Below are 26,397 nucleotides of genomic sequence, written 5' to 3' on the forward strand. Positions count from 1 at the left end.
GTACCATATATTAGAGCAGGAAAGCAGAGACTCTTTGCATATCAGTCTGGAACATGATTTCAGTTGAGGAAAACACTTTAATCAGAAAGATATCAGAAAGGTGAAGAAAATTCAGAGCACCATGACCTAGAGATGCAGAAGTAAGTTTTAAAAAAGCTAAAAAGATGCTAAGCAACAAGAATAAGTTGGACAAGGAACATTCTACAAATATCTGAAAATTATGTACACTAAGGTTGATTTGGCATAATATTCAAATTTAGTCGGAAGAAACGATAGAAATTTTATGGTGAAAACTCAGAATATTGAGAGAAAGAGAGAGACTGACGCTAGGAAATTTGGTCGTCACACCAGACAACAAAGCCAACATATTTAACGATTTCTTTGCCTCCATTTTCCTAAGCAGGGACCGGAATAGTCACCCCCACCACTGGACCCCCCTTGGATCCCAGGGGAGGCGCACCTAAGCCAAGGGTTGGTGAGGAACTAGTTAGGGAACTTCTGGAGGGACTGGATGTATTCAAATCAGCTGGTCCGGACGATGTCTATCCTAGAGTACTGAGGGAATTGGCTGAGGTCATTGCGGGACCCCTGGCACGGCTTTACAAGCACTCATGGTGCTCTGGTCTGGTTCCTATCTTCAAAAAGGGGAGGAAGGAGGACCCAGGAAACTATAAGCCAGTTAGTCTTACCTCAATCCTGGGCAAGCTTTTTGAGAAAATTATTCTGGCGCATATCCACAAGGGGCCAGCAGGGGAGATCACGCTTAGGGGCAACCAACACGGGTTCATTAGCGGCAGGTCCTGTCAGACCAACCTGGTGGCCTTCTACAACCAGGTCACCAAAACCTTAGATGCAGGGGTAGCAGTGGACATAGTCTTCCTGGACTTTCGGAAAGCCTTTGACACTGTCTCTCAACCCTTTCTCATTAAAAAACTGGGGACTGTGGTGCTGACACCTACACAGCCAAATGGGTCGCCAACTGGCTGGATGGCCGCACCCAGAGAGTGGTGGTGGATGGGTCATTTTCAACCTGGAAGGACGTGGGCAGTGGGGTTCCGCAGGGCTCGGTCCTCGGGCCCGCACTGTTCAACATCTTCATTAGTGACTTGGATGAGGGGGTAAAAAGCACCCTGTTCAAATTTGCTGATGACACTAAGATGTGGGGGGATGTGGGCACGCTAGAAGGGAGGAATAGGCTGCAACCAAACCTAGACAGGTTACAGGGGCAGGCGGATGAGAATAGGATGGGATTCAACGCTGACAAGTGCAAAGTGATGCACCTGGGGAGGAACAACCGGCACCATACCTACAGGCTGGGGAACTCCCTTCTTGTCAGTACAGAGGCAGAAAAGGATCTTGGAGTCATCATTGATGACAAGATGAACATGGGCCGGCAGTGTGGGGATGCAGTCAGGAAGGCCAACCGTACCTTGTCATGCATCCACAGATGCATCTCAAGCAGGTCCAGGGAGGTGATACTCCCCCTCTATGCGGCACTGGTCAGGCCGCAGCTGGAGTACTGCGTCCAGTTCTGGGCGCTGCACTTTAAGAGGGATGTGGACAACATGGAGAGGGTTCAGAGGAAGGCCACTCGCATGATCAGGGGGCAGCAGGGCAGGCCCTATGAGGAGAGGCTACGGGACCTGAACCTGTTCAGCCTCCAAAAGAGAAAGCTGAGGGGGGATCTAGTGGCCTGTTACAAACTAGTCAGAGGGGACCAGCAGGCACTGGGGGAGTCCCTGTTCCCCCGAGCACTACCAGGAGTGACCAAGAATAATGGTCACAAGCTGGCAGAGGGTAGATTTAGGTTAGATATCAGGAGGCGCTACTTCACTGTCAGGGCGGGTAGGATCTGGAACCAACTTCCAAGGGAAGTGGTGCTGGCTCCTATCCTGGGGGTCTTTAAGAGGAGGTTAGATGTACACCTTGCTGGGGTCATTTGACCCCAGTACTCTTTCCTGCCATGGCAGGGGGTTGGACTAGATGATCTACTCAGGTCCCTTCCGGCCCTAGAAACTATGAAACTATGAAATACAATACTCAGCTGTGAAACAGGCTCTAGCTCTACAGTTTACATTGTGGAAATAACATTTAACTTAATAAAATCTATCAAAAAATCATACTGTATTGCACAATCCTGCATTGCCACAGGGTGACTGACTAGATCATCTCTTAGTTAAAACCATACTTGGTCAACAAGGTTTAAAACATTTTACTGTACTTCTTTATATCAGTTACATTATAAGTGCACACTAAAAATCATCTTAATTAGTAAAATTTGATCCACATATTTAAAAAGCATTCTATACTTCTATAAACCTTTTAGTCAAGGTATTAACTATTACTATCTATGGGATTATTTTAAAGCAGTGGATAATATGAAAAATACTCATATGTAATAATGAAGGAAAATTAGGCACTGAGAGCAGAGAACTTGCTCAAGATCACAGAGAAAGGGTATAGTAGAAAGGATACCATACCAAGAACTACTAACTCCTAGCCTTACACTAACTGCATGACTGTAATTCTCCTTCTGGCCTCCATTAACTGTTCTAAAGAGATTAAACATAAGAAAATACTGTTATGTACAATGATTTTATAGCGTCTTTCCCTTGAACGTCCCTTTTTTCCTGGGCTGAAATCCACAATATAAAACAAAAAACAATAGGAGCATATTCCTTTATTTTTACTGCCACCTAGTGTACAATAGGTGTTTTTTCACCTAATAAAAATGCTTACACATTAAAAAAAATAAATCACACTGAAAAAACAAACATGCAACTAAATAGGTAGAACAGATTCATGGTCCTAATACAAAACACTACACACCTGAATGCAAAATATTTTTTTTAAAACAAAAAGTACTAGGTCAACTTTCCAGGTACTAAAGGATATCTACTCTACAATGAAGAGTAAATGGAGTAGAAATACAGGAAGTTCAAAATCAAAAACACTTACGCTGTCCACTACTACAGTACATCATAATCATCACTGTATATTATAACTACACTTAAAACACCCTGAAAGGTAAATAGAAAAGACTACTTTGATTTATAGAGAAAAGTTATGAGTTAAAAACATATGGAATAAAAGGCAAGAAAACCTTGATTCCTTGTGCAAATGATGATCATCTTCTAAAATTTTCTTGTAAGCTAGCTTTGCACTGCAGTTTATAATCCATCTTTGCTTTTTAACATTTCCCACTATAGGTCTACATTCTATCATGCCCTACGCAGTTTTAGTTCCTCCCAGGTCCCCATGAGTCCCAGAGCAAGGAAGGATCAAATGCCATGACAAGAACCCTGAAGTTCCCTCATGCCCTTACCCTTAAAAAAAAGCAAAGAACAAAACTCCCCACCTCCCAAAAAACCCCAGATACCCAAGCATCTCCCCCACATGCAAGATTCAAGATAAGTCAACTTTATTTTCAAGGTATCACCTTCTCAGAACCTATAGGCAGGGGTAGGCAATTATTTTGGCTGGAGGGCTGCTTAATGAGTTTTGGTGAGCTGTCGAGGGCTGCAAGGATAGTCCCGCCCCTTGACAGGTGCCCTGGCCCCTGGTTGTCACCTTGGGAGCAGAATTCCCACCGCCTAACCGCTGACCTTTGCTACTGGAAGTCCCTCCCCTTACCCCTGGAAGTACTCCTTTTGGGAAGGAGGTTTGCCATTTTGGAACTGGAAAAAAAAAACAAGTTCAATGCTAAAGATCAAATATCTACAATAAAGTATTTAAATTTTATTTTAAAAAATATTTTTGTCCTGATGTGTGTGTGGGTGTTTGCATAGTATATCTAGAGGTGATTGCATAATAGCTCAAAATAAAGTCTTATTCTTGTGTATTGTGGTGGGGAGGGAATGAGTGAATGGGTACAGGGTTTCTGGGGGGCTGTGGGTATATGCGGAGTTTGTGGAGGCAGTGCAGGTGTGGGTGGGTATGGAGTTTGTGTGGGAGTGCGTGGATGCATGGGAAGTGGGGCTCACCCCCATGAGAGCACAGCAGGGGCAGCCTGGGGCTGGGCTAGATACAGTGAAATGGTAGGCACTCGATCACAGGCCACAGGAAAAACTGCCTGGTGGGTCAGATGAGGCCCACAGATCATAATTTTGCCTGGTAACAGCTGCTCTAATTAAAATGCTGCCGCATCTCCCATATCAGCATCCGTGCATTTAAATATGGCAACAGGAATGCTTAAACTAAAGCTTGTTGAACACACTTTAGTTCAAGCACCCCTGCAACCATTTTTAAGCATCAGGACGCTGATACACGAGACACAGGAGGCTGTGTGAAAGTTGCCATACTCCAGCAGATTCCACTAACAGAGTCTGCTCCGATGCACTGGTATTCCAGCATGTCAGAGCACACTCACTGCTTGTGTATAGGCACCCTAAGAATCTGACACAACACCTTTTTGAAACCATTCATTCAAGGCTTCAGCAGCAACTTTTCCTAGGCCTTGCCTTGTGTTCTGCAGGCAGTTCAGCCTGCACTTCTAATTTCCTCTGCTCCCTAGATTTAGATTGCAGTCCAACTTTGGCTCCCCACTTCAGTGCTGCCTGTGTCTATGAAACAAGGCTAATCTGCCAAGTCCAAGAGCACAGCCAAGGAAACCCTAACCACTTGCTCCTGCTCTGTGTATGCCAAAGACCAGTAATTAAGAAGCACAGATGTGTTAGAAAAGTTCCAAATGCATGCTCCAGTGCTGGCCCCAGAGTCCCTGATCCTTGCTTCCAAATATATTATTAGATATAAATTTATTAGTCGTTGGATTAAATGCATAAACCACACTGGATTCAGAACCCAAAGCTCCCTCTCTCAGCACCGTTCTCTTCTAACAACTAGAATCAAGCTCCCTCTCAGATACTATGCTTTCACCCCATGAGTTTGCATTCCTTTCTACCCTGTGGTACAGCTTCAACAAAAGGGGTGCAGGGTGGTGTCATGGAGATAAGAAAGTTGCCCACAGTGAAATTTCCTGGGAAGCAGAAGATAAGACCTAGAAGTCGGGTCCCCTGCTTTCTGCACAAGTATCCCAAGCACCACGCAACTGACCAAGAGATGGGTAAGCCCTTCTCCTACTCTCTTGATGTTTAGGGCAAAGATGGCAATAAGTTAAATGTGCTAAATAATTTTCCAACCAAGCAAAACCTGCTGCTTACACTGGATTATTCTACTTGTGGTCTAACCTGTATAGCTAATGCAGTGGTCTTCAACCTTTTTATATTTGTGGACCCCTAAACAATTTTGAATGGAAATGCAGACTCCTTTGAATCGTAAGTGTGGGTATTCACATATTTTATTGGTCTTAGTCACCTTTCTCAGACCCCATGGACACAGTCTGCAGACCCTCAGGTATCTGCAGACTACAGTTTGAAAACCACTTTTCTAATGCACTGGTGCTCAACCCTTCTGACCAATGGGATGGATAGGCAGGGCCAGGTTCCTCCAGGTGCAGGGGCATGGGACAGATCTACTGGTGGTCCCAATCTGGTGCCTGGAGTGGTTGTTGCGGGGCCCCATCCAGCCATACAAAGGGGGAGGGAGGGGGACAGTCTGGTCCCAATCCAGCCACGTTGGGGAATGGGGCTTGGCCCTGCCCCAAACCAACCCCATGGAGGGGATGGTGAGAGAATATGGCCCACCCCCAACTCAGCCCCATGGGGGAAGTGGCTTGGCCTTGGCTATGATGCTTATTCTTCCTAGCAATCCATGCCTCTGGTTTGCAAGTCAAAGGAGGAACTGTCAAAATATAACTTATAAAATAGAATTGCACTCTTTGGTCTTTTAAAAAGTGACCCAAAATGGCATAACATGGTACAGAATACAGCATCTTCCAGGTTAAGTGTATTCTGGAAGTGTCCCAAGTTTAGTGCTGCTCAATCTCATATGCAACATGACTGTCAAATACTGGAAAAAAAACCAAAAACTAACAGAACTGAACCATCAAAAAAACTCCCAGGGATACTAGGGACTGCAATCTGCATTTTACCTTGCCAACAAAACACACTGTACTTTGATGACTTACATCTTTATCCAAAATAGAGTGCCTCTATCCAAATCTTCCTCACCCTAATCAATAGATTTACAGTAGGGAGGGGAACAAATCAATCAAGCAAATACAACTGATGGTTTACATTAAACAACTCTAATTTTACATTACATCATTGTTTCAAACTGTTAGAACACCAAATGCAGTATTTGAAACTACTGTAATCAATAACTTTGGCAATAACTTTTATGAAACAATACATTTTAATACTGTCAATGCTGTTTTTTCTCTAAAAGTTTATATTCTCATAATAAATTACACAAATATTTATACAAAATATTTCTCAGCTGCCACAGACTACATTTAAATATAAATAGTAAATTGACTGACACTACTATTTACAGTTTGTTTCTCTGCAAGTATGTTATTGTAGATCTTACCTCAATTGACTGAGATTTCACATTGTGGGGATGAGGTGATCTTGGATAAATGTCAAGAAGGTGGGGCGGATCATCTGTATGTGTTCTTCTAAGGTGGTGTTTAAGAACTTCCTTGCGATTGAATGCATCAAAATTTGTGTTCCACAGCAAGACCTGTATAAAACCATCACTAATTAAAACCAAATAAGTATTTTTCTTAGAAAAAAATAACTATTCAATATAAAAAACAAACTCAGTTTCTAAGAATAAATGATGCAAAGCTACAGTTCTTCAAGTAATATGATAGCTAATAGCAATTTCTATAAAAAAAACTTACATTATCATTTTGAAGATAAACATTAAAACAAAATCCTTTTATTTATAGTGTCAGGGATTTCATTTTAAGACTATTCAAACATCCAGAAGATCACTATTTAATGATATCCCATATATTATTAGTTACAGATTTTAGTCTCAAGAAGGAATGCTACAATCATCTAGTCCAGTGATTGTCAGCCAGGGTGCTGCAGCACTCTAAAATCCCATAAAATCTCTCACTAGGGATTTTACCAGAGAAATAGGCAAGGGGAAGCAAAAAAGTGAAGGTCACAGTTTCTTACATAATAGCAATAATTACAAGTTGGAAAAAAAGTGTTGTGGGTAACTAAGGGTACACTGTATAGCAGAATAAGATACAGGCCCCTTTAAAGTTGACTAGTTTAAAAATTTTAGCATATTAATATTATCAATCATACCCTTCTTTTGCAATGTATACCAAACATTGCTAGTAGCTGAATGCTCAAATAGCTTTTAAGAAAAAATGTTTCTGTTCATTATGACTGAAAACAAATTTGAAAGTGTGAACTGTGTGTAAACAGATGCAGTCTAATCTTCTGGGGTTTGGAGACAGTTTTAAGAACTAAAAGAAAAAAAAAAAAACCCAAAACACCCCCCAAAAATCCCTGTAATATAGGACAACTGACAGAGGCACAGGAGGGCAGCTTTGTGCAAGGGGCAGGATGAAGATCTAGTAAACAAAGAGAGAGTAGTCTAAACCTTTAAGGTAACATTCAGTGGAAATGAGGGAAGGTAAAAATAATGGTAACCATAAAATGTAAATATATAAATCATCATAAATGAAACATATATAACACATCATCTTGAAAGTCTTTAACTTAAGGCTTCTATTTTTTCACAGTAGCAAAAGCTTTGATACTGGCATATTTTGCTTGAGTTTGAATATCTCGCCCCAGTATTTGCTAACCTTCCAATTACCTGTTAGATTCCTTGTGAAGCCAACCAGTTCTTTCATTTTCTTTAAGTCATTTCTAGAAACGTTGACATGATCTCTAGTTCTACCTGAGGCCTAAGAAAGTGGTCTCTTGTCTCTAATGCTATTTAGGTCTTTATTTTAACTTTTATTTGAAACATGTATTATAATTTTAAGTTGTGGTATTATTTATGAGTAAAATGCAAAATCTATCCTATATTACCATATATTAATAAAATATAAAATTGGTTTGTGCTAAATTCCACAGAGCCACATTTTTAGATGGTGATCCCTGTGTTTCTATCATGCAACTTCTCTGACATTTATCTTCACATAGTGCTTTTGTACTTCCTTGTTGCCACAGAATAGTGAGGAAAGATCTTAGATAGTATTAAACACTGGTCCTTATGATATGTCTTTTCTTTCTTGCTTAAAATGTGTCTCTTCCATTGCCTTAACATTAAATCAACTGCTATTCCTTATATGAAGGCTACTGCAGCAAATAATTATACTGGCAAAAACTAGCACACAGTCTGAGCAACATCTCTCTCTATACCTGTCAACATTTTTTTTTACTATCTATTATTGGTTCTACTAAATAAGTTCTTCTTACTAAAAGGATAAGCCTAGAAAACTGAGTATATGTAGAGGTACACATAATCATCACATCATCTTTCACTAAGACATGGTAACATCGATAAATAAAAAATGACGGCATTATGTTGATTAAGCTCCCTGAACTTGGATTGTTATTTTGTTGCTTTTTATAATACAAGAAACTTTTTGTTTTCTATTATAGTTTAGTATCTGACTTGCTTTTACAAGTTATTTTGTCTCTTATTTTAAGTTGCCCTAAGCCTTTGCTGGGAATGGTAACATATAAATCCAATAAACACAAAGTCAGGTCAGTGTAGTATGTCAGTATTATAATCACCATCCTATGAAAAAGGAATATAATTTACCTCATTTATTCTTTGGAATAGAGGAAAAAAGAATAACTTCTTTATACTAATTATCATAATATATAATTATTTTATCAAACCTGAGAATCAGCTCCGCCTGATGCAAATTTTTCGCCACCTTTTGAAAAGGCCACGGAAAGGACAGGTCCCTGTAGCAATTGAAAATTAATTTAGCTCATTGTTAAACTATTTTTATTACAGTGATTGCATAGTTGCCTCTATGTTGAAATAAATAACAATAATAACTATCATCATCTATCTATTCAATGGCACTCAGCTGAACAATAGATTTCAAATGCTAATGAATAAGGAACTCCAATGTCAATGAAAATTTATGCTTAAAAAGTTGTCTAAAAATGTAAAAGCTTTATTGAGAAATGTTAAAATTATAGTTATATTACATGCCCTGGTGGAGTGGGAAGACAATACAGGACTCCAAACGTTATCTACATAATAGATATATATTAATGCAATCTAAGTCATGCAATTGGTCAGGCAGCCTAAAGCCAAGAAGCTACTACACATGGCAAGAATATATTGATTATGGTCATGTTGTCATTGTTCAACTAGCACTATTTGCCATAAATGTGTAAGATAAATCTCGTATTTTGAATTATTGATGATAAAAATAGGATTTCTTGTATATCTTAGAGAAGAAAATAGGAATAATATTGGCATTCTTGCAGGAAATTCCTGGCATGCTCCGTTAATTAGAAAAGGTTTCAGAGCGTACCATTTCCCAGCTAAAGGAGTAATGTGCCAATTAATAAAGACCATAAACTTCTTGATTTCAGATACTGATTCACTATGAAAAACTATTACCCAGAGTTAAACACACATACAGCATTGATAGGTTAACTCAGGGATGTCCAATTCATCTGGCCCCACAGACCAGACGAGAGTCATTGGGCTGGTCTGTAGGCCAGACAGGACCAATCCCCTGTGCAACTTCCTTACCCGATTCCATTTCACCCCTGCCTGTCCCAGTGTCCCTGCAGGTTCCTTCCCTCATTGTTTCTTGCCTAGCATCCAAGGCCTGGGCTGCTATCCCCACACAGGGTGCTCAAAGGGCTGCAGAGTAAAACACACCAGGGCATGTTGCTGTGCTGCCCCAGCCTGGCCTGCGCTTCTGGCAAGCTCCAGAGCCAGCACCTAGCAGAGTGAATGCCAGGCCTGAGAGCTGCCATCATGCCCTGGGCTAGAAGCCCAGATGCTCAAACTTCCCCACAAGTCCCTGCTGCTCCCCCCACCCCCGCCACTACAGGCACTGGGGCTACAAAGCCACACACGGGGTCCCAACTGCAGATGCCTGTCCCAAGCCCCATACACATCTCCTGTGCCAGCCTCTGCTTCCCGCCATGCAGGTACTCTCTCTCCTAGGCACCCAGACCCAGCAATACCCACCCTAGCCTGCAGCCCGCAGTCCCCAAGGAAGCCCCAGCATCTAGCCTGTCCCTAAACCCTGGGAAGCCACAGCAGAATCCAGGCACCTGGGCAGCAGGTGAGTACAGCTGGGCCCCCTGATGGATCCACTCTCCCTCCCTTTTCTCTAGATGGCACCAGAAAAAAATCTGCCCCAGGATGGGCTGCAGGGCTTCCACACACTGCAGGCAGCATGGGAGGCAAACAAGGGGCATCACATGCAACCCACGCCCCAGGCCCCTCGTGCCAGAGGTGACACTGGGTTGACCCTGCATTCCACAGGCAGAGCATACCCTGTGCTGGCCCTGGGAAGATCACATGCACTACAAGCCCCAGGGCCAGCACATGCCGCCCAGAGCACAAGGAGTCCAGGGCACTGGCATCTTGCGGCACCCCATGCCTGCCCCTTGTGCTGTATACAGTGCACTGGCACTGGGACCAGCAAATGGGGACAGTTCAGCAACCCATGGGACAGATCATACAGCTCCATGGACCAAAACCAGCCTGCAAGCCAGGTGTGACACCCCTAGGTTAATTTCCTGACTGCCGCTACAAATCATGTAATTTGTCAACTTGTGAGAAGCTCTATTATTGCAAGACTGTTCTCCATTGGAAATGTCATATAATTGTGGAACAAAGGTCATTCATCTTCTAACGGAGCTATGAAATGTATATAGGGTAAAATTCACTATCACCCTAGTTTAAAAAGCATAACTGCATTATAGTTTTACCTTGTGTCCATGGAGTGTATATATGAGTCTCCCTTCCAAAAGGTCCAAAATCTTAAGGGTACCATCAGAAGCAGCAGTGATGATATAGTTACCAGAAGGATGGAATGATACACAATTAACTTCTGCTCTGTGAACTAATTTACACAAGACAAAATTCAGGCATTGATAGTAGATCATGGAAATATATATACATTTTTAAAATAGTCTTATAATAGCTGGTATTTGAGGCACTGGAAATGATCAGTTCCACTTATTACTAAGAAAAAACACGATGACAAAGCCCACACCTCATTCCAATCTACTGCAAAGAAAAGTTTCAAAATTAAGGAAAAATAATGCAATAAATATTTTTATTTTATCCAAGGTGCAAGTTTTTTTTTACTGTAAAAATACTGAATTACATTATTAACCACAGATGTGCATTTAAAAAGGTCTTTCATAGTATGATGCACATTTGATTTCACAGTACAAAGACAAAATGGGAATAACATTCTTAATAAAAAGTCTAAATCTTAAATATGTTCCCTTCCATGCATAGGACTTCTGCCCATATAGGTTGTAACGGGGCAGTTTTACACCCTAGGGAGTGGTGATGACGCCAGGTCACCTGTGGCATTAGCTACAATTAGTGTCTCTCCCTGCTTAAGCCTAGGCCTAGGGCTAGTACCACACAGTTCTGCTACTATTCCCATATCTCCAGTCTTTTCTAGATGACCTCCTAATGGCCTGAAACTTAAAATTCAAAAGTTGTATCCCAAATTAATAAAACACCGATTCAACCTCAGTATTTTGAAGAAAGAAAAAATACAATATCAATTTTAATATATAATTTTCTTTCCATAATATATGAAATGAGCTCTAAAAATATCTGGCTATTACTTGCAACACTGATGCTGAGTGGGAGAAGACCACGATAGGACGAAAGAAAGGTGGACTGCACCAGGCAACTAATCAGTGGTACAGGAAGAATACGATGCTTCCAGAGTTTGGTGGTTTATGCTATAACCACTAAATCACACCATCTCAGGGTAACTCTTTATAAGCAACACTGGGTATTTCTTAGAGACATTTACTACAGTATATAGGAAAACTTGAATTATTCTTAGCCAGCTGATTTTCAGATCACTTAATTTCACAACAGGCTGTCAAATTAAGAATGAACTGCTTAACTGTTTCCAGTGGTTTTTACTTCAAAACAAAAACTGCTTCGCCATGCAACTGGAACTCATCAATGATCCCATGAACCTAATCAGAGAAATGCCACCCTTAGAAATAAAATCTGCAGCATGCAGCTGGTACACCTCAGAGATCCACACAGCTGTTTGCTGTAGTTCTGTGTACTCTTGAACACTTCACAAACCCTCATCTTCACAGGAGGGTCCCATTTTTGGTCCTACGTGCTACTCTACAACACATTTATAATGGCCACGCAGGAGACTCTGTGCTCTAAACCTAATAGAACAACACTTGTCTTCATATACAAAATAGCAGTGAGATTCCCTGCCAAGATGGCCAAACAACTGTGCTGTTAAATTCGGTGAAATCAACATTTTCTGGCCAAGTTACAATTCCATTAGGTCAGGGTATAATTCTGTAATCAAGAAGAATTAGCATACAAAAGAGAAAAAAAATTAAGATTATTATTCTCAGCAAAACGGAATTAATTATGGCTTGCTACCACTACAAATGGATGCAGATACAAATAAAGAATAGTTAAAAGTATATTCTTTCAAGATGTTTTACTTATTTTGATTATGCATTCTTGAAAAATTAGTTCTCTTTTAAAGAAAGTAAAGCTTAGAAGTAGAATGATTATGTATCTCCTTGTAATTAAAGCTTTTACCTTTGTAATGCTGCAGTAACTTGTTCATTCGAATATCCCAGAGTTTCACCGTATGATTAGAACCCGCAGAAACTACACATGTACCACTTGGATTGAAATCCACAAAATTGGCATACCTAAATGGAAATAATGAAAAGAGATTGAATTAGTTCTCATTTTAGCCAAAACGCATTAATCTGAATAAATTAACATTACTTGCCAAATGCTAATTTGGATTCTCCATTCTTCTACCTCTAAGACCTAAAATTATTCTAATCAGGAGGAAACAGAGGAAAGGAAAAACAACTCTACTAAATGCAGACAGCTGACCCTTCTCATTTAGAGAAGTTAGTCTATTTGCTGTGGCATGCTGGAATGGCCCAACGAGGATCCTAAGCGGGTTGGTCCCAAGACAGGAGCAAGCAAAATACGACTCATAGGCCAGATCCAGCCTGCCAGGCACTTTGATCCAGCATGCAGAGCCGACCAACGAATTGTACCCTTCCCAGCCCTTCTGCCTACAAGGATGGGAGGGAAGCACCCACATTATATATACACACATATATACATGCCCCCAACATACCCTATTGCTCCTCATTCCCATCCTCATGGGTGGAAGGGCCCAACCCAACCAGCAGGCAGCTTCCAGGTGGGGCTGCTGCTGCACTGCTGGGGACCTGTTCAGCTTCCCCAGTGTCCCGCACCCTCCAGGCAACAGGTAGGGAAATGGTGAGAGCAGGGCTGAAGCTGCAGCTGGGTGGGAGTGCAGACCATAGGGCTAGCAACAGCACAGAGCCCATGCCCAGGGAGGTGGTGGCAGGGCAGAGGTCGGGTGGGCAGGGTATGGGTGTGAGAGAGGGTAGGGGTGTAGAGACCCACCATGTACTCCCCCCATGGTGTGCAGCCCCTGCAGACAGCAGCAGCAGGTGGGGGCACTCAGGGCACTCATGCCCAGCAAGGTGCACCTCCAGCTAGTGCTGCCCATCACCACGAGGAGCACAGCCCCTGTCGAGCCATCTCTATCGCCAGTGCTCAGCACAGCCCCCACACTTGCACGACATAGGAGGGAAGCCCCACGCACTGAAGCCAGCTGCCTTCCCCGCAGCTGCCGCAGGACCTGTGCACGGGGCTTCCCTCCTCTTTTGTGCAAGTACAGGGGCTGCATGTGCAAGGCAAGGAGCGCTGGCGATAGAGACGGGCAAGCAGGGGCTGTGTTTCTCACTGCAACATGCAATGCTGGCCATAGCTGTACACGACCAGGCACCAACCCCACCAGCTGCTGCTGCACCATCGGGATGGGAGAAGTGTGGGGAGGGACCCCACATCCCCCAACCCCATCCCCCAACCCTCCCTCACACCCCACAAACGCCACACACCCACACCCTACCCCCACATCTACACGCCCCCAACGTACCCTGTGTCTCCCCACACACAGCCACACCCCCTCACAACCCTCCCCACCATACACACACACTCCACCACACTTTATACAAGACTAAGAAGTTATTTTTGAATTATTATGCCATCACCTCTATATACAGTACACAAACACCAGTCGCGACAAAAATATTTTTTGTAATAAAACTAAAATATGTTATAGTAGGTGCTTGAGTTTTGGGGGGGCGTTTCTGGTTCTAAGATGGCAACCTCCCTCCCCCAAAAAGTAGTATTTCTGGGGCCAAGGACTTCCAGTAGCAAAGGTCAGGGGTTAAGGGTGGGACTTCCAGTCCCAAGATGACCAGGGGGCGGGACAACTGTAAAGGGGCAGGGCTACCTGTGCAGCTCTCTAAAGCTCACCAAGCCTCCACCCAAAATAATTGCCCACCCCTGTGCCAAGACTTGGCTGTTTCTGCTGCTGCTTCTCCCTACCACCTGGCCTTGGCTACAGCACAGGTAAAACCACACCAGCGAAACTCCCAGCCACCTGGCTGTGGCAGCAGCACAGGCAAAGCCCCACCCTGCTGCCCAGGTGGCATAGGTCATAAATTGCTGATCCCTAGTTTGCATCAAAGATAGATTCAATTAACTCTTATTTAAGCGCTTACATTTCACAAATTTCAGTCAGGTACCTCTATACCTTTGCGGGCTTGGACCTTCTGAACAATAAAAATTGCCTTCACTCTACAGAAAACATGTATATACAAAAATTTCCCTAATCCACCAACAGAATCAGAGGACTTGGTTAGCACAGAAAGCAAAAAAAAAAAAAAAAAAAAAAATGAAATTCCAGATAAGGAATTATTTTAAAATATCCCTTTGGATTCATATGGAGGAAACATGGACACAATAGCAACAGATCGGACATAGGGTTTGAATTCTAAAAAACCATATTGTTTACAACTGTTTGTTCACTGCAGCATCTTGTGGATAAGTCTCCCTAGCATACTCCTCCCTTTTAGCAAAGAAAGAAAACCCTTTAGGACAAGAGACTCCACTCCTGGATTTATTCACAGATTCTAAACCTCTGCTTATCTTGAAGAAAAGCTCCTCCATCCAACCCCTCGCTCTAAATCCATTTCCTTGTTATTAGCATGCTAGATATAATACTTGGGAGCACATCATACCTATGCCAATACATGAACCACTTCACAACAAAGCTGAAGGGAAACCTGGCATTTTTTGGAAAGCCAGGATGCTCTCTTCTACAGCTCTCATTACCCTTATTTCAGGGGTGCTCTACTTTCAGCCCATAGGCAAAATGCAGCCTACACAGCTGTTGCATCTGACTCACAAGGTTCCCCACAGGTCAGGAAATTTGACTGGAGGGGAGCAGTGGCCATTAATATGGCCACTCCCCACCCCAAATCCTCAAACCCCCAAGATCCATGCACCTGCTTGGAGCCAAACCATGCCCCCTTCCCTCTTTAAGGCTGGGCCATACCCCCTTTTTCCCATTGAGCAGGTTTGAAGCTGGACCACGTGTCTTCTCCCCTGTGGGGCCAAGCCACACTGTCTTCCCCATGGGGCTAGGTGCAGGCAGTCATGCTGCCTCCCCCTCACCCACAGGGCCAGCCCCTCCCACAGGACTGGGCTTAAGCCAGGCTGCCCTTATCCCCCTCTCCATGCCCACGTGTTGGCCACTGTGCCAGGTTGTGGATCAGAAACTCTATCCAGCCTGTGGTCAGACCACACACTGGCTTTCTGGCCTGCTGGAGAAAAAGGTTTATGGGAAATGTAAGATTAAAGAAAACCAAACATTTTCTATGGGTAAAAGATGACCTGACAAGTTGCAACATCAGGAAACCAACCTTACTGCTTTGATAAGCATAAACAGCAACAATTAGAAATTATTCAATATCAAACCATCCTATTCTAAATTATAATGAACCAAACACAAAAGGACTAGAAAAACAAGTAATCAGAAGACCAAAAAGGGGGAGGGAGGATTATTCTCATCTCCTGTAGATGGGGAAAAAAGACTTAAACAGCTAGGCAGGTGCAACCAGACAGCTGATCTTTAAAATAAAGCCACAAGAACTTCACTTTCTCCCCCCCTCCCCGCACCATTTCTTTGGTAGTAGGAAAACTTGCATCTATTCTCAGGCAGAGCTTAGGGATACTAGTGAAATGTTGTTTAAGACAACATGTGATATTATATTAAAGCCATAAACCTCTGTGGGTGCACCAATAAAGTTTTTCTGGGCTGATACCAATAGCCAATTATTCACCAGGCATATCAGCCGATACTGAACCAATAGCTGATTTACAGGAATGCAGCCAGGCAGTGTGGAGAGCAGTGCCCTTCAGGTAAGTGGTGGACGGAAAGTGGCATGGGAGGGGCAGATTGAGGCCCCCATGGCAAGGGAGGGAGTAGGACAGAGCTGATGGCAGCTAGTCCAAGGGATCCACATCCCAGTGCTTAAAAATGGCCATGGGAGCACTTGAACTAAAACTTACTGAATGAGCTTTAGTTCAAGTGCTTCCCACCACCATTTTTAAGCATCAGCACACTTTTAACCAGAGCAGAGCCGAGCTAGGCAAGGGCAGAAGCCGGCTGGCTGCCCGCAGTGGACTCGGGGCTCTTCATCCTGCTGTCGTTGCCCCAGGAGCCACGTGCTGACCACGCTGTGCACCCTGCCCGTCTGGTGGCAGTGGCAGCGGCAAGCTGTGCCTCCAACTGCTGGACAGGCAGGGGGTGCAGCACAGCCAGCACGCAACTCCGGAGGTAAGGGCAGCAGGGAGGAGAGCCCCGAGCCCAGTGAGCATCCTGCCTCTGCCCTCACCCCACTTAGCTCCATTCCAGTTAAAAAAGCATCCTGGTGCTTAAAAACGGTGGTGGAGGCTCTTGAACTAAAGCTCATTTTGATCTTTAATTCAAGCGCCCTGCTACCATTTTTAAGTGCTGAGGTGCTGATCCTCAGGACAAGCCACCCACGACTCCATCCTGCTCCTCCAGGGTCCCATTCACCACCCTGCCTCAGCCCCAGCCCCTGACCCACTCCCTCACCATGGGGACCTCAAACTACTCCCCCCATTTTCCCCACAGTCTTATCTGCAGGGCACTACTCTCCACGCTGCCCAGCTACCTTCCAGACGCCACATGCATGCACCAGCCAGGAGGCCCCAGCCAGAAGGCATATTAAATTTATCGGTACGTTATTGGCAACACCAGCCAAAACAAGCCGATAGTGTTAATCTTCCTCTTATTGGTATCGATCCAATGTGGCGCCAATACATCGGTGCATCTCTATATACTTCTACTCAATTTTCTCTTGCATAACACTTACCCATCACAGTCCGTGAAACTATCAACACACACTTTATTTGTTGTATCCCAGATTCTAACAGTTTTATCTTCACTGCAAGATGCTATTAATCTTCCATCTGGTGAAAATCTGGAAAGTAAAAAAGTTTCAGTGAAATAGTATCAGATATTTAGTATTACAGGGAGCAAGAAACACCTAACCCCAACCTAACTACACCGAGGTACGTTACCTAATTGTGGAAGTTGTGTATCCACAGCTTTGGACAATTTCAGTTGACCATCTCAAATGCAGCTAAGGCTGTTATGTTGTCCCCCATGGGTTAACTGTGTGTCCCAGGTTCAGAAAATTATGAGTCAAGGGAAATGGGTGGTCATAATGGAGTTCCGTTTTTAATTTTAACTACTGCTCTCTCAACTGTGAATATTTCAAAAGCATTAACACACACAAACCCTTTGCCATAACTTTTCAAGCAATCATTGAACCACTACTATTTAAGTTTTCCTAAACTGGCTAATCAGGTTTTGCCGCAGGCTTTATGAATCACCAAATCAATTTGCCTCCAATTTCACACCCCCCCCATTATTTGAGCGGAGAAGCAACACTGTATTCTGTAGTCCTGCAACAGTTTTCAGATATAAGTACTTGGTAATTCTACTTGCCATCTTACTAATTAAATCCTTTAACCATCTAAAATTTCATGAAATTTTATTCATCTGAATGCATTCACAATTTTTCCAACAGCTTTAAAAGCATGTGTTTAATAATGTTCCATGTACCACCCAGCAATAGGAATTTCATTAATAACCAAGTTAAGTAGCAATGAGCAATTCACTCTTTCCTTTTCTTCAGAAATCTACTCTGCTTATGTGGGGCCACCCTTGCCTTTTATTTTAAGGGACATCTCTTCGTGACATTTCCATTTTTATAACAAGACTATAGCCTACTTTGTAGTTTCTTGTGATCATCTCTATATGCCCTTTTGATCTTAATAAGTATGGAAGAATTTTTTTTTGTTTAAAGAAACATCTTTTAATAACAAAAGATTCACATATGATGCATCATTCGTATTTAACAGCTTTCCACTATTGACAGATTTTTCTCCATGCTTGCTCAACCTTTGTAAAAAGAAAACTTTGTTAGAAGTTCTAAACAAAGAAACTTATACTTTACTCCAATAAACGCTGATTAAGAAAGGACAACACTCACTTGGCACAGCGAACCCAGTGTGTATGCTGGGACAAAGAAAACAAAAGCCGCTGACGGTGAACGCTCCATATTTTTATTGACTTGTCGTTGGATGCTGTCACTAGAAAGCGGCCATCATGTGAGAAGTTCACGCTACGGACAGCTGCAGTATGGGCTTTTAGTACTGAAGATTCTCCATGACTGAAACACATTAACATAACATTAACCTTGTTGAAGATATACAAAACTCAAACTCAAAAAAGAATAAATTTGCTGTATTCCTCCCTGAATGTGCCTAGTCTAAAAAAACCCAATCAGAGTTGGTTTTGGTTAATCCTTATTACTGCTCCAGTTCTGTCTAATTCAGGGATGTCAAACAGATGGCCCACAGGCCACAAAGCCCCATAATCCAGCTCCAAGTGCTGGTCCATTGACCCACATGCTCTACTGGACTGGCCCCACATGCAGTGCATAGGAAGCGACAAATGGTACTTGCTGGATCCTGGGCTGCACCACCCACAGTGCTCACTAGGGCTGGGTCCCAGATCAGCACAGGCAGGTGCCCCATGCACTGGATCCGCCACACAAGCAGGGGGGAGAGGGTGGGCCCACAGTCCCGACCAACTCCACAACACCTATCAGGCCCATAGGGCCAGATGGAGTTTAACATTCCTCATCTAATTTATAAATGGATGTTTAAGAGCCCACATTCTAGCCTTTGAGAGATTTACCTGCAGAACCTGAAAACACCAATGAGGGGGTATGCTCAGGAACACTCTACGCCTAGCTGTCTAGCTTGGCCAAGTGCAAACTGGAGCAAATCAGTACAGCCATGAATCAAAACTTGCTACTGCAGAATAAAGATGGGCAATAATGTTCTACAGACCCCACGTTCCTCTATCAATACTGCAATGTCTAAACATAAATAGTTTTGGGTTTTCTTAATTTATACTTACATACATGGAACCCACAGTCTAACGGTACGGTCTTGAGAAGCTGAGGCCAGTAGTTGTCCATCTGGTGAAAACTGTACGCTATTCACAGCTTCCACATGACCCACAAATCTGAAAGCTCTGGACTGTGGCTTCAACTTCCATATCATAAGAAACTTATCCAAAGAAGAGGAAGCTGGCAAAAAATAGTTTGAAGGCTATTGTGTTAAAAGCAAATCATCAATTCAAAATCATAAGAAATCTGGATAAGCAAACCTATGTCAAATAAGATTTGTATAACTAATTATTAAATATAGCATCCTAGGACACTGTAGACCAGGCCTAATTGTTACAAAGCATGTTAATAGACACCTTATATCACTAAAATTTACTGTAGTGTTATGCTCAGAGATGTAGGTTTTCTGGAAAATTTTGAATCAGAAAACTTTCCAGAAACATTTCCAGTGCCCTAAATAGTGTGAGATCTGATTTAGCATGATTATATGACTTATATTTAGTACACAAAACTAAAAAAGTACCCCCGTGTTAATGTTATGTCCCAATAGCTATAAATATTTGAATGGAATTTTTAAAATAGGAAAACAACTAAATACAGCACACTTAATGTGGTTTAAATGTTATATTCAAACAAATTCAAAGCTTTATGTGGAAATAAATTATTTTTATTGGAATACTTGCAAAAATGTAAAGATAATACACAATGGCATTTACTTCCCTTACATTGTTTGTTTACATTTACAAAAAAACCCCAAGGCACTGAAAACTGTTGACACACTAATTTTAGCACACCCAAAGAACTGTGCATGATAGGCTGTGGTTGTCCACTCATTTACTTCAAGAGTTTAACTTTTTCACCGAGGTCACTGCGGCATCTCTAGTTTCACTGTCACTATCTTACACTACTTATTAGTTCCATTTCCATTCACAAAAAGCTGCTGTTGGTGCAATTGCTTAGGATCCTTACAGCAATCCTAGACAAGTCGGGTGTTACAGTATCCCTTCCGCAGAAATTCTCTGCTGTCTACTAAATAACGTCTTTGCTGCAAAGTTTTTCTTTTGCGTGGTACTCAGCAGCTTCTGTCATCACAACTATTTCATCGATGTTAGGGACATTCTTAGCTACTTCCACAATTGTATTGAGAGCATGTTGTCCACTGTGTTGAGGATCCAAAAGGTTTGCTGCCAGATAAACTGGATGAGAACAAAACTCAGATTTCTTCGTAAACATTTGTTTTACTACTACTACTTTTTTGGATAGAGGTGAAGAAGGCAAAAGCTCAATTAGATTTTCATTCAGTTGTCTGAATATCTCTGGAATATGTGAAAGGACTGGTGTATCTCCTTCAAGCTTCTTGACAGCCACTGAAACTGGTAGTAGCAAATTGAATCTTCCTTGAACTCAAACCATAAACACTTCATTGTCTGCTTCCCAGGGTTCACAAGAATAATCTGGGATACTGTGACATCTATTGAAGCACGCTGCACGCACGCGTAGTTCTTTGCATGCAACAAACTATGTACACACTTTGTAGCCAAGCCCAAACTAGTTTCTTCTGGCAATAAAAGTACATTTTCCTTCCCCTGCTTGTCTTTCTGTAATTTCTTCAAAGTCTGATTAGCAACATGTTTGTTAAATACGTTCACAATCGCTTTGCAGTTTGCCAATACTGACATCATTGTATTCACACTTACTGTGTCCTTTGCCAGAAGATTCAACCTATGAGCAAGACAGCCAAATACTATTAAATGAGGATACTTTGCATTTAATATTTGCCATGCAGCTTTCATGTTACTCCCATTACCAGTTACAAGGGCTTGTACCCTTGAGGGATCTGCACTTTCAATCTCTTCACTCAGTAATTTGGCTATGTATTCACCTGTATGATGAGAAGATTTGGTAGCAACTGCTTTCAGGAATATTGGCTCAGGTGTTGCTAACGTAATGTTCAATAAAGGATTTCCTTGTACATCAGTCCATCCATCTGACATCCGAGGCAGTGATTCTGCTTGACCAATCCTTTGAATAACCGTTGTTTGAACTCTGTCATACTCTCTATCCAAGAGATAACGTAATAAGCAATAACATGTCAGTAACTTACATGATGGGTGAATTAGTTTGTAATGTTCCTTCCAGTATTGATTGTCAATTATGGGAAGAGGTGTACCACTTGAAATATAGCTCGAGCTAATGTCTCATCCGCTTTTGACATTTTGTCCACAAAGCTTGATAAAAAGCTTGACTGTCTTAAACAGCTACTTATGGTGGATCGCATATCTGGTGATAGTGTACTTGAAAGTGAGGATCCTGCTTCTTCTTCCCCCAGACCTGGAAACTCAACATTTTCATTTTCTGCAAATCTGCTATTTCACTTGAGCTACCAAGTTCCAGCAACAAAATAGGGAAAAGATTTTGATTTTAGCCAATTCTAGTCTGGCCTCATCTACCAGAAGGAGAAGGAGAAGCAGCAGGGAGCTTGCTTCCCTACTCCCTGCCAGAAAGAACACTCTGTTGCTCAATTTGCTGCTCAGTTGCCTTGGGACTGCAGAGCCAAAAGAAAGTACTGTCAAGGCCTCTGCCATCAGCCAGAAGACTAAGTTCGCTCTGCTGGGTTTAAATAATTAACTATTTATATATTAAGTAATTAAAAAAAATGTATTGTTCAGCCTAAGCCACTTTGGGTGCTTAGTGCAAGCAGAAAAGGCAGGATACAAATATTTTAAAATAAATAAATAAATAATAGTCCAGAGTTGCATTAACAACTTTTAAAATTATAATGTTTTAAAACAATATAGATACTAGTTTATGCTGTGTGTTGTTTAACATATTAATTTGTTTACTTCCATAGGATTCCTGAAGTAGACTTTTCTCAGATGATGTTGTTCCACAACTTGGTTGTATTAGATTTCTATATATGGCTTGTATTCTTTCAGGGCATTTTCTACAAGTTATTAAATGTTTCTTCATTCTTGTTGCGTTGTTAGTGTACTCCTGCCCACAATATTTACACCTACCAACTTTCTTCCTTCCTGCAGTGGCTTCAACTTCACTATAATGATGCCACACACTAGTTTTTTTCTGATTAGGCATTATTATGACTACATCAAACCAAAAGCACTAAAAAAACTAACAGATCTTATGCAAACACTTCCAACTTCCCTAACTCAAGAAAACAAATGAGAGATACTGTTCTGTGTATTTACTGAACTAAAAGTGAAACAAAAATTAATCACAGTTTTAGTTTTGATTTTGCTTATACTTGCAGTCTGAGATGAAGTAAGAATTTTAGCTTTGGTTTTGATTTGACCTAAATAGCCAATTAAGTGAATTAATAACTTGATTTTTGGTTTGGATTTTTATGTGATTACAAATCAATAAAACATTTATGTATTGTCTCTCATACTTCCTAGGGATAATCACCTGGAAAACATTAATTACAACTCTGAAACTGCCAGGCTTGCCTAATATTGTACTGGCATCCATTCGTTGTTCTTAATGAATTTTATGAAACAATGAATTTTTAGAAATGGAGAATTTCCCACGGAAAAATAAAGCACTGGAATTTTTTCCACTCCACATCTCTCATTATGCTATCTGCTTTTCAAATAACCAATGTCTGTTGCCATGTTAGAACCTCTAAGAATAGCAGATGGGTTCAAAGAATAGGTTTTGGATAGAATTAACGTTCATATTACTCACAGAAAACACTGAAAGGATCCCATAGTCAAACAAGATTCTGGTTAAAGGACTGAACTACACTAAACCAGCATTTTAAAATAGTTCTTAAACTTAACCTTCCATAAACCTGTCGTAATACAATTGATAATAGTAAAAATAAATACAAATAAAATGCAAGCAACAACAATGCTTACAAGCCATTAACAATAGGTATTTTACCTCTATACTTTCCTTTTCTGGATATCATTGACAAGAGAATTGCATACTTAAGAACAGAAGGATATTTCTAGCAAAGGATAAAACACTGCAATACACTGTGGTCCTGCATGTGTTTGCAAAAGGATTTGTAAAAATAGAGTTAGTTCCTTGGTAACAAAGGCTTCCAGACTTGCTTATAGAAGCATATATGTTTTTCATTCTTTCTTTGCTTTTCATACTACTGATTTTAGTAGCAGTCAGCCAGGTCTGTCCATTCATACAGGTTCCTAACCTGCATCCAGGACCTGCACCTAACACAGGAGGTATGCAGTCCCACTAGGGGAAATACCTTACTTGACTTGGTGCTGGTGACAGGGGAAGACTTGGTTGGGGATCTGTAGGTACAGGGTAACCTAAGAGATAGTGACCACCTGTTGATAGGATTCACTATCCCGTGTAAGGTGAGAAAGATAACAAGTAGGGCAGAAGTGCCAGACTTCCGGAAGTCCAACTTCAACGAGCTCAGGCCAGTAGTTAAGAGTGGGACTGAGGGGTAATAACACTGGTGAGCTGGGAGTCCAGGAAGGGTGGGAGTTCCTCAAGGGACTGATCCTGCAGGCACAAAAGGGTACCACCCCACTACACATAAAGGGAGGAAAAAAAGGGCCAAGAAACCCTGCGCAGGGAAATCCAGGAGAGCCTACAAGGGAAAAGAGAGGTTTGCAAGCAGTGGAAGCAGGGGGCAGCCACCAAGGAGGAGTATACTTGCTTGGCTCACGCTTTCAGGGAAGCAGCAAGGAAGGCCAAAGCAGAAATGGAACTCAGGCTGGCAACAAAGATTAAGGGTAACAAAAAGTCCTTCTTTAAGTACATAGGGAACCAGGCGGTGGCGCAGGGTAGTATAGAGCCACTACAGGGCAACTCGTAACAGATAGGATGGACAAAGCTGAGCTCTTAAATGATTTCTTGGCACCTGTGTTTCTGGACACGAATACAAACACACCTCCCAATGAGATTTTAGTCTGGCTTGAGAGAGAAACCAATCCACCAATGGTTAGCACTGACCTAGTAAAGGGGCACTTGGAGGGCTTGGATGTATTTAAGTTGGCAGGCCCCAATGATCTTCACCCACAGATACTAAAGGAATTAGCTGGTGTCACAGCGAAACCACTGGTGCAACTGTTTGAGTGCTCATGGCACTCAGGGCAAGTCTCAGATGACTGGAAAAGGGCCAGCGTGGTCCCTATCTTCAAGGGGAGGAAGGAGGACCCGGGTAATTACAGGCCTGTTAGCCTCACCTCTAAAAATCATTAAGGATCACATTTGTGGGGGACCAGCAGGCAATACAATGTTGAGGGGCAACCAGCATGAGTTTACAGCAGGCAGATCCTGCCCAACTAACCTGGTGCTTGGTCCTTAATAAAGTGCTTAGATGCAGGAGCAGAGGTAGATATTATTTATTTGGATTTTAAAAAGGCTTTTGACACAGTATCGCACCCAATTTTTACAAGGAAACTAAGTAGCTGTGACATGGATTTTTTCAGTCTGGTGGGTGGGAAACTGGCTCATGGGACACACCCAGAGAGTGGTGGTGGACAGGTCGGTTTCTACCTGGAGAGATGTAGGTAGTGGTGTCCCCCAAGGCTTGGTCCTCGGACCAGTACTGTTCAATATTTTCATCAGCAATCTGGAGGCGGTTGTAGAAAGCACTCTGTCCAAATTTGCAGACAACACCAAACTATGGGGTATACAGGCAGATTTGGATAGACTGGGTAAGTGGGCAGATCAGAATAGGATGCAAATTAACAAAGATAAGTGCAAAGTGCTGCACTTGAGCAGAAAGAATCACCAGCACACCTACAGACTGGGAAGTACCATTCCATGTAGCACCACAATGGAAAAGGATCTCAGAGTCATAGTTGACACAAAAATGAATATGAATCACCAGTTTGACAAGGTAGTAAGGCTAATACTCTGTCTTGCATTACCAAGTGCCTCACGAGCAGGTCTAGGGAGGTGATTCTTCCCTACCACGCGGCACTGGTGAGGCCGCACTTGGAATACTACATCCAGTTTTGGGCGTCTCACTTCAAGAGGGAGATGGATAACCTGGAAAGGGTTCAGAGGGGGCTACTTGTATGACTGAGGGCCTGCAGGTAAGACCCTATGAAGACAGACTAAGGAACCTGAAACTCTTCAGCCCTGGAAGAGAAGGCTGAGAGGTGACCTTGTGGCTGACTACAAACTCATCAGGGGGGGTCAGCAGGGAATAAGGGATATTCCGTTTACTTGGGCACCCCTCGGGGTCACTAGAAACAACAGCCATAAACTGAAGGAGACTAGATTTAGATTGGACGTCAGGAAGAAATTCTTTACGGTAAGGATTGCCAAAATATGGAAAGGGGTTCCAAGGGAGGTGGTTCTTTCTCCAACCCTGGAGGTGTTCAAGAGGAGGTTAGACAAGCACTTGACCCCAGTGCTCTTTCCTGCCCAGAGCAGGGGGTCAGACTTGATGATCTAATAGGTCTCTTCAGACCCTAGAAATCTATGAAAGCTATTTCCGAAATATTAACATATTGGCCATATTTATCACATGTAAAATTCCTTCTAAAGTAAGTAAGACTCTAAAATACTTCTATGCCAAAGATACTACAACAACAGTGTTATACGATTAACAAGGCCAGGTGGGAATTAATACAGTTAACCTCATCATTTGGTCCCATCTACTCAATGCTAAAATATATCCAAAAGTCTACCACATTGTAGCTGCATCATCTGTAACAGCAGGAATTGCAGTGTAAATGAAAAACACTGGCATTAAAAATAAATGGGTACATTTTAAACAGCCACATCTATCCAGAGTCTCGGTAGCATAGCAATGCAGCCCGGCACACGAGGCTAAGAAGTAGTGCCATTTTCCAGTTGGTCCTGCACCACAGGTGTGATTACGATTGGCTGGTCCCTCCAAAACAGTAATTCTCATAAAAGTTTAATAGTATTAACCCTCAAGTTATGGCCCATGTGCCAGATCTAGCCCATGGAGCTACACAAGCTCCCTGCAAGT

General features: G+C 42.3%; 1 protein-coding gene across 4 annotated transcripts in view; it reads right to left on the reverse strand.

The window, feature by feature from the left end:
• Window positions 1-26,397, reverse strand: part of POC1B (POC1 centriolar protein B) — a 75,277-nt gene that overhangs the window by 43,276 nt on the left and 5,604 nt on the right. For all 4 annotated transcript variants that reach the window (XM_090042656.1, XM_090042657.1, XM_090042659.1 and 1 more), the window contains 7 exons: window positions 19,463-19,634; window positions 18,528-18,707; window positions 17,343-17,450; window positions 12,637-12,752; window positions 10,794-10,927; window positions 8,721-8,789; window positions 6,430-6,582 (listed from right to left, as the gene is read on the reverse strand). In XM_090042656.1, the coding sequence (XP_089898782.1) occupies window positions 6,430-6,582; window positions 8,721-8,789; window positions 10,794-10,927; window positions 12,637-12,752; window positions 17,343-17,450; window positions 18,528-18,707; window positions 19,463-19,634 (932 nt within the window). The remainder of the gene's footprint in view (window positions 1-6,429; window positions 6,583-8,720; window positions 8,790-10,793; window positions 10,928-12,636; window positions 12,753-17,342; window positions 17,451-18,527; window positions 18,708-19,462; window positions 19,635-26,397) is intronic.

The sequence above is a fragment of the Crocodylus siamensis genome, chromosome 4 (assembly GCF_052110815.1).
Source record: "Crocodylus siamensis isolate JL-2025a chromosome 4, ASM5211081v1, whole genome shotgun sequence".
Classification (NCBI taxonomy): Eukaryota; Metazoa; Chordata; order Crocodylia; family Crocodylidae; genus Crocodylus; species Crocodylus siamensis.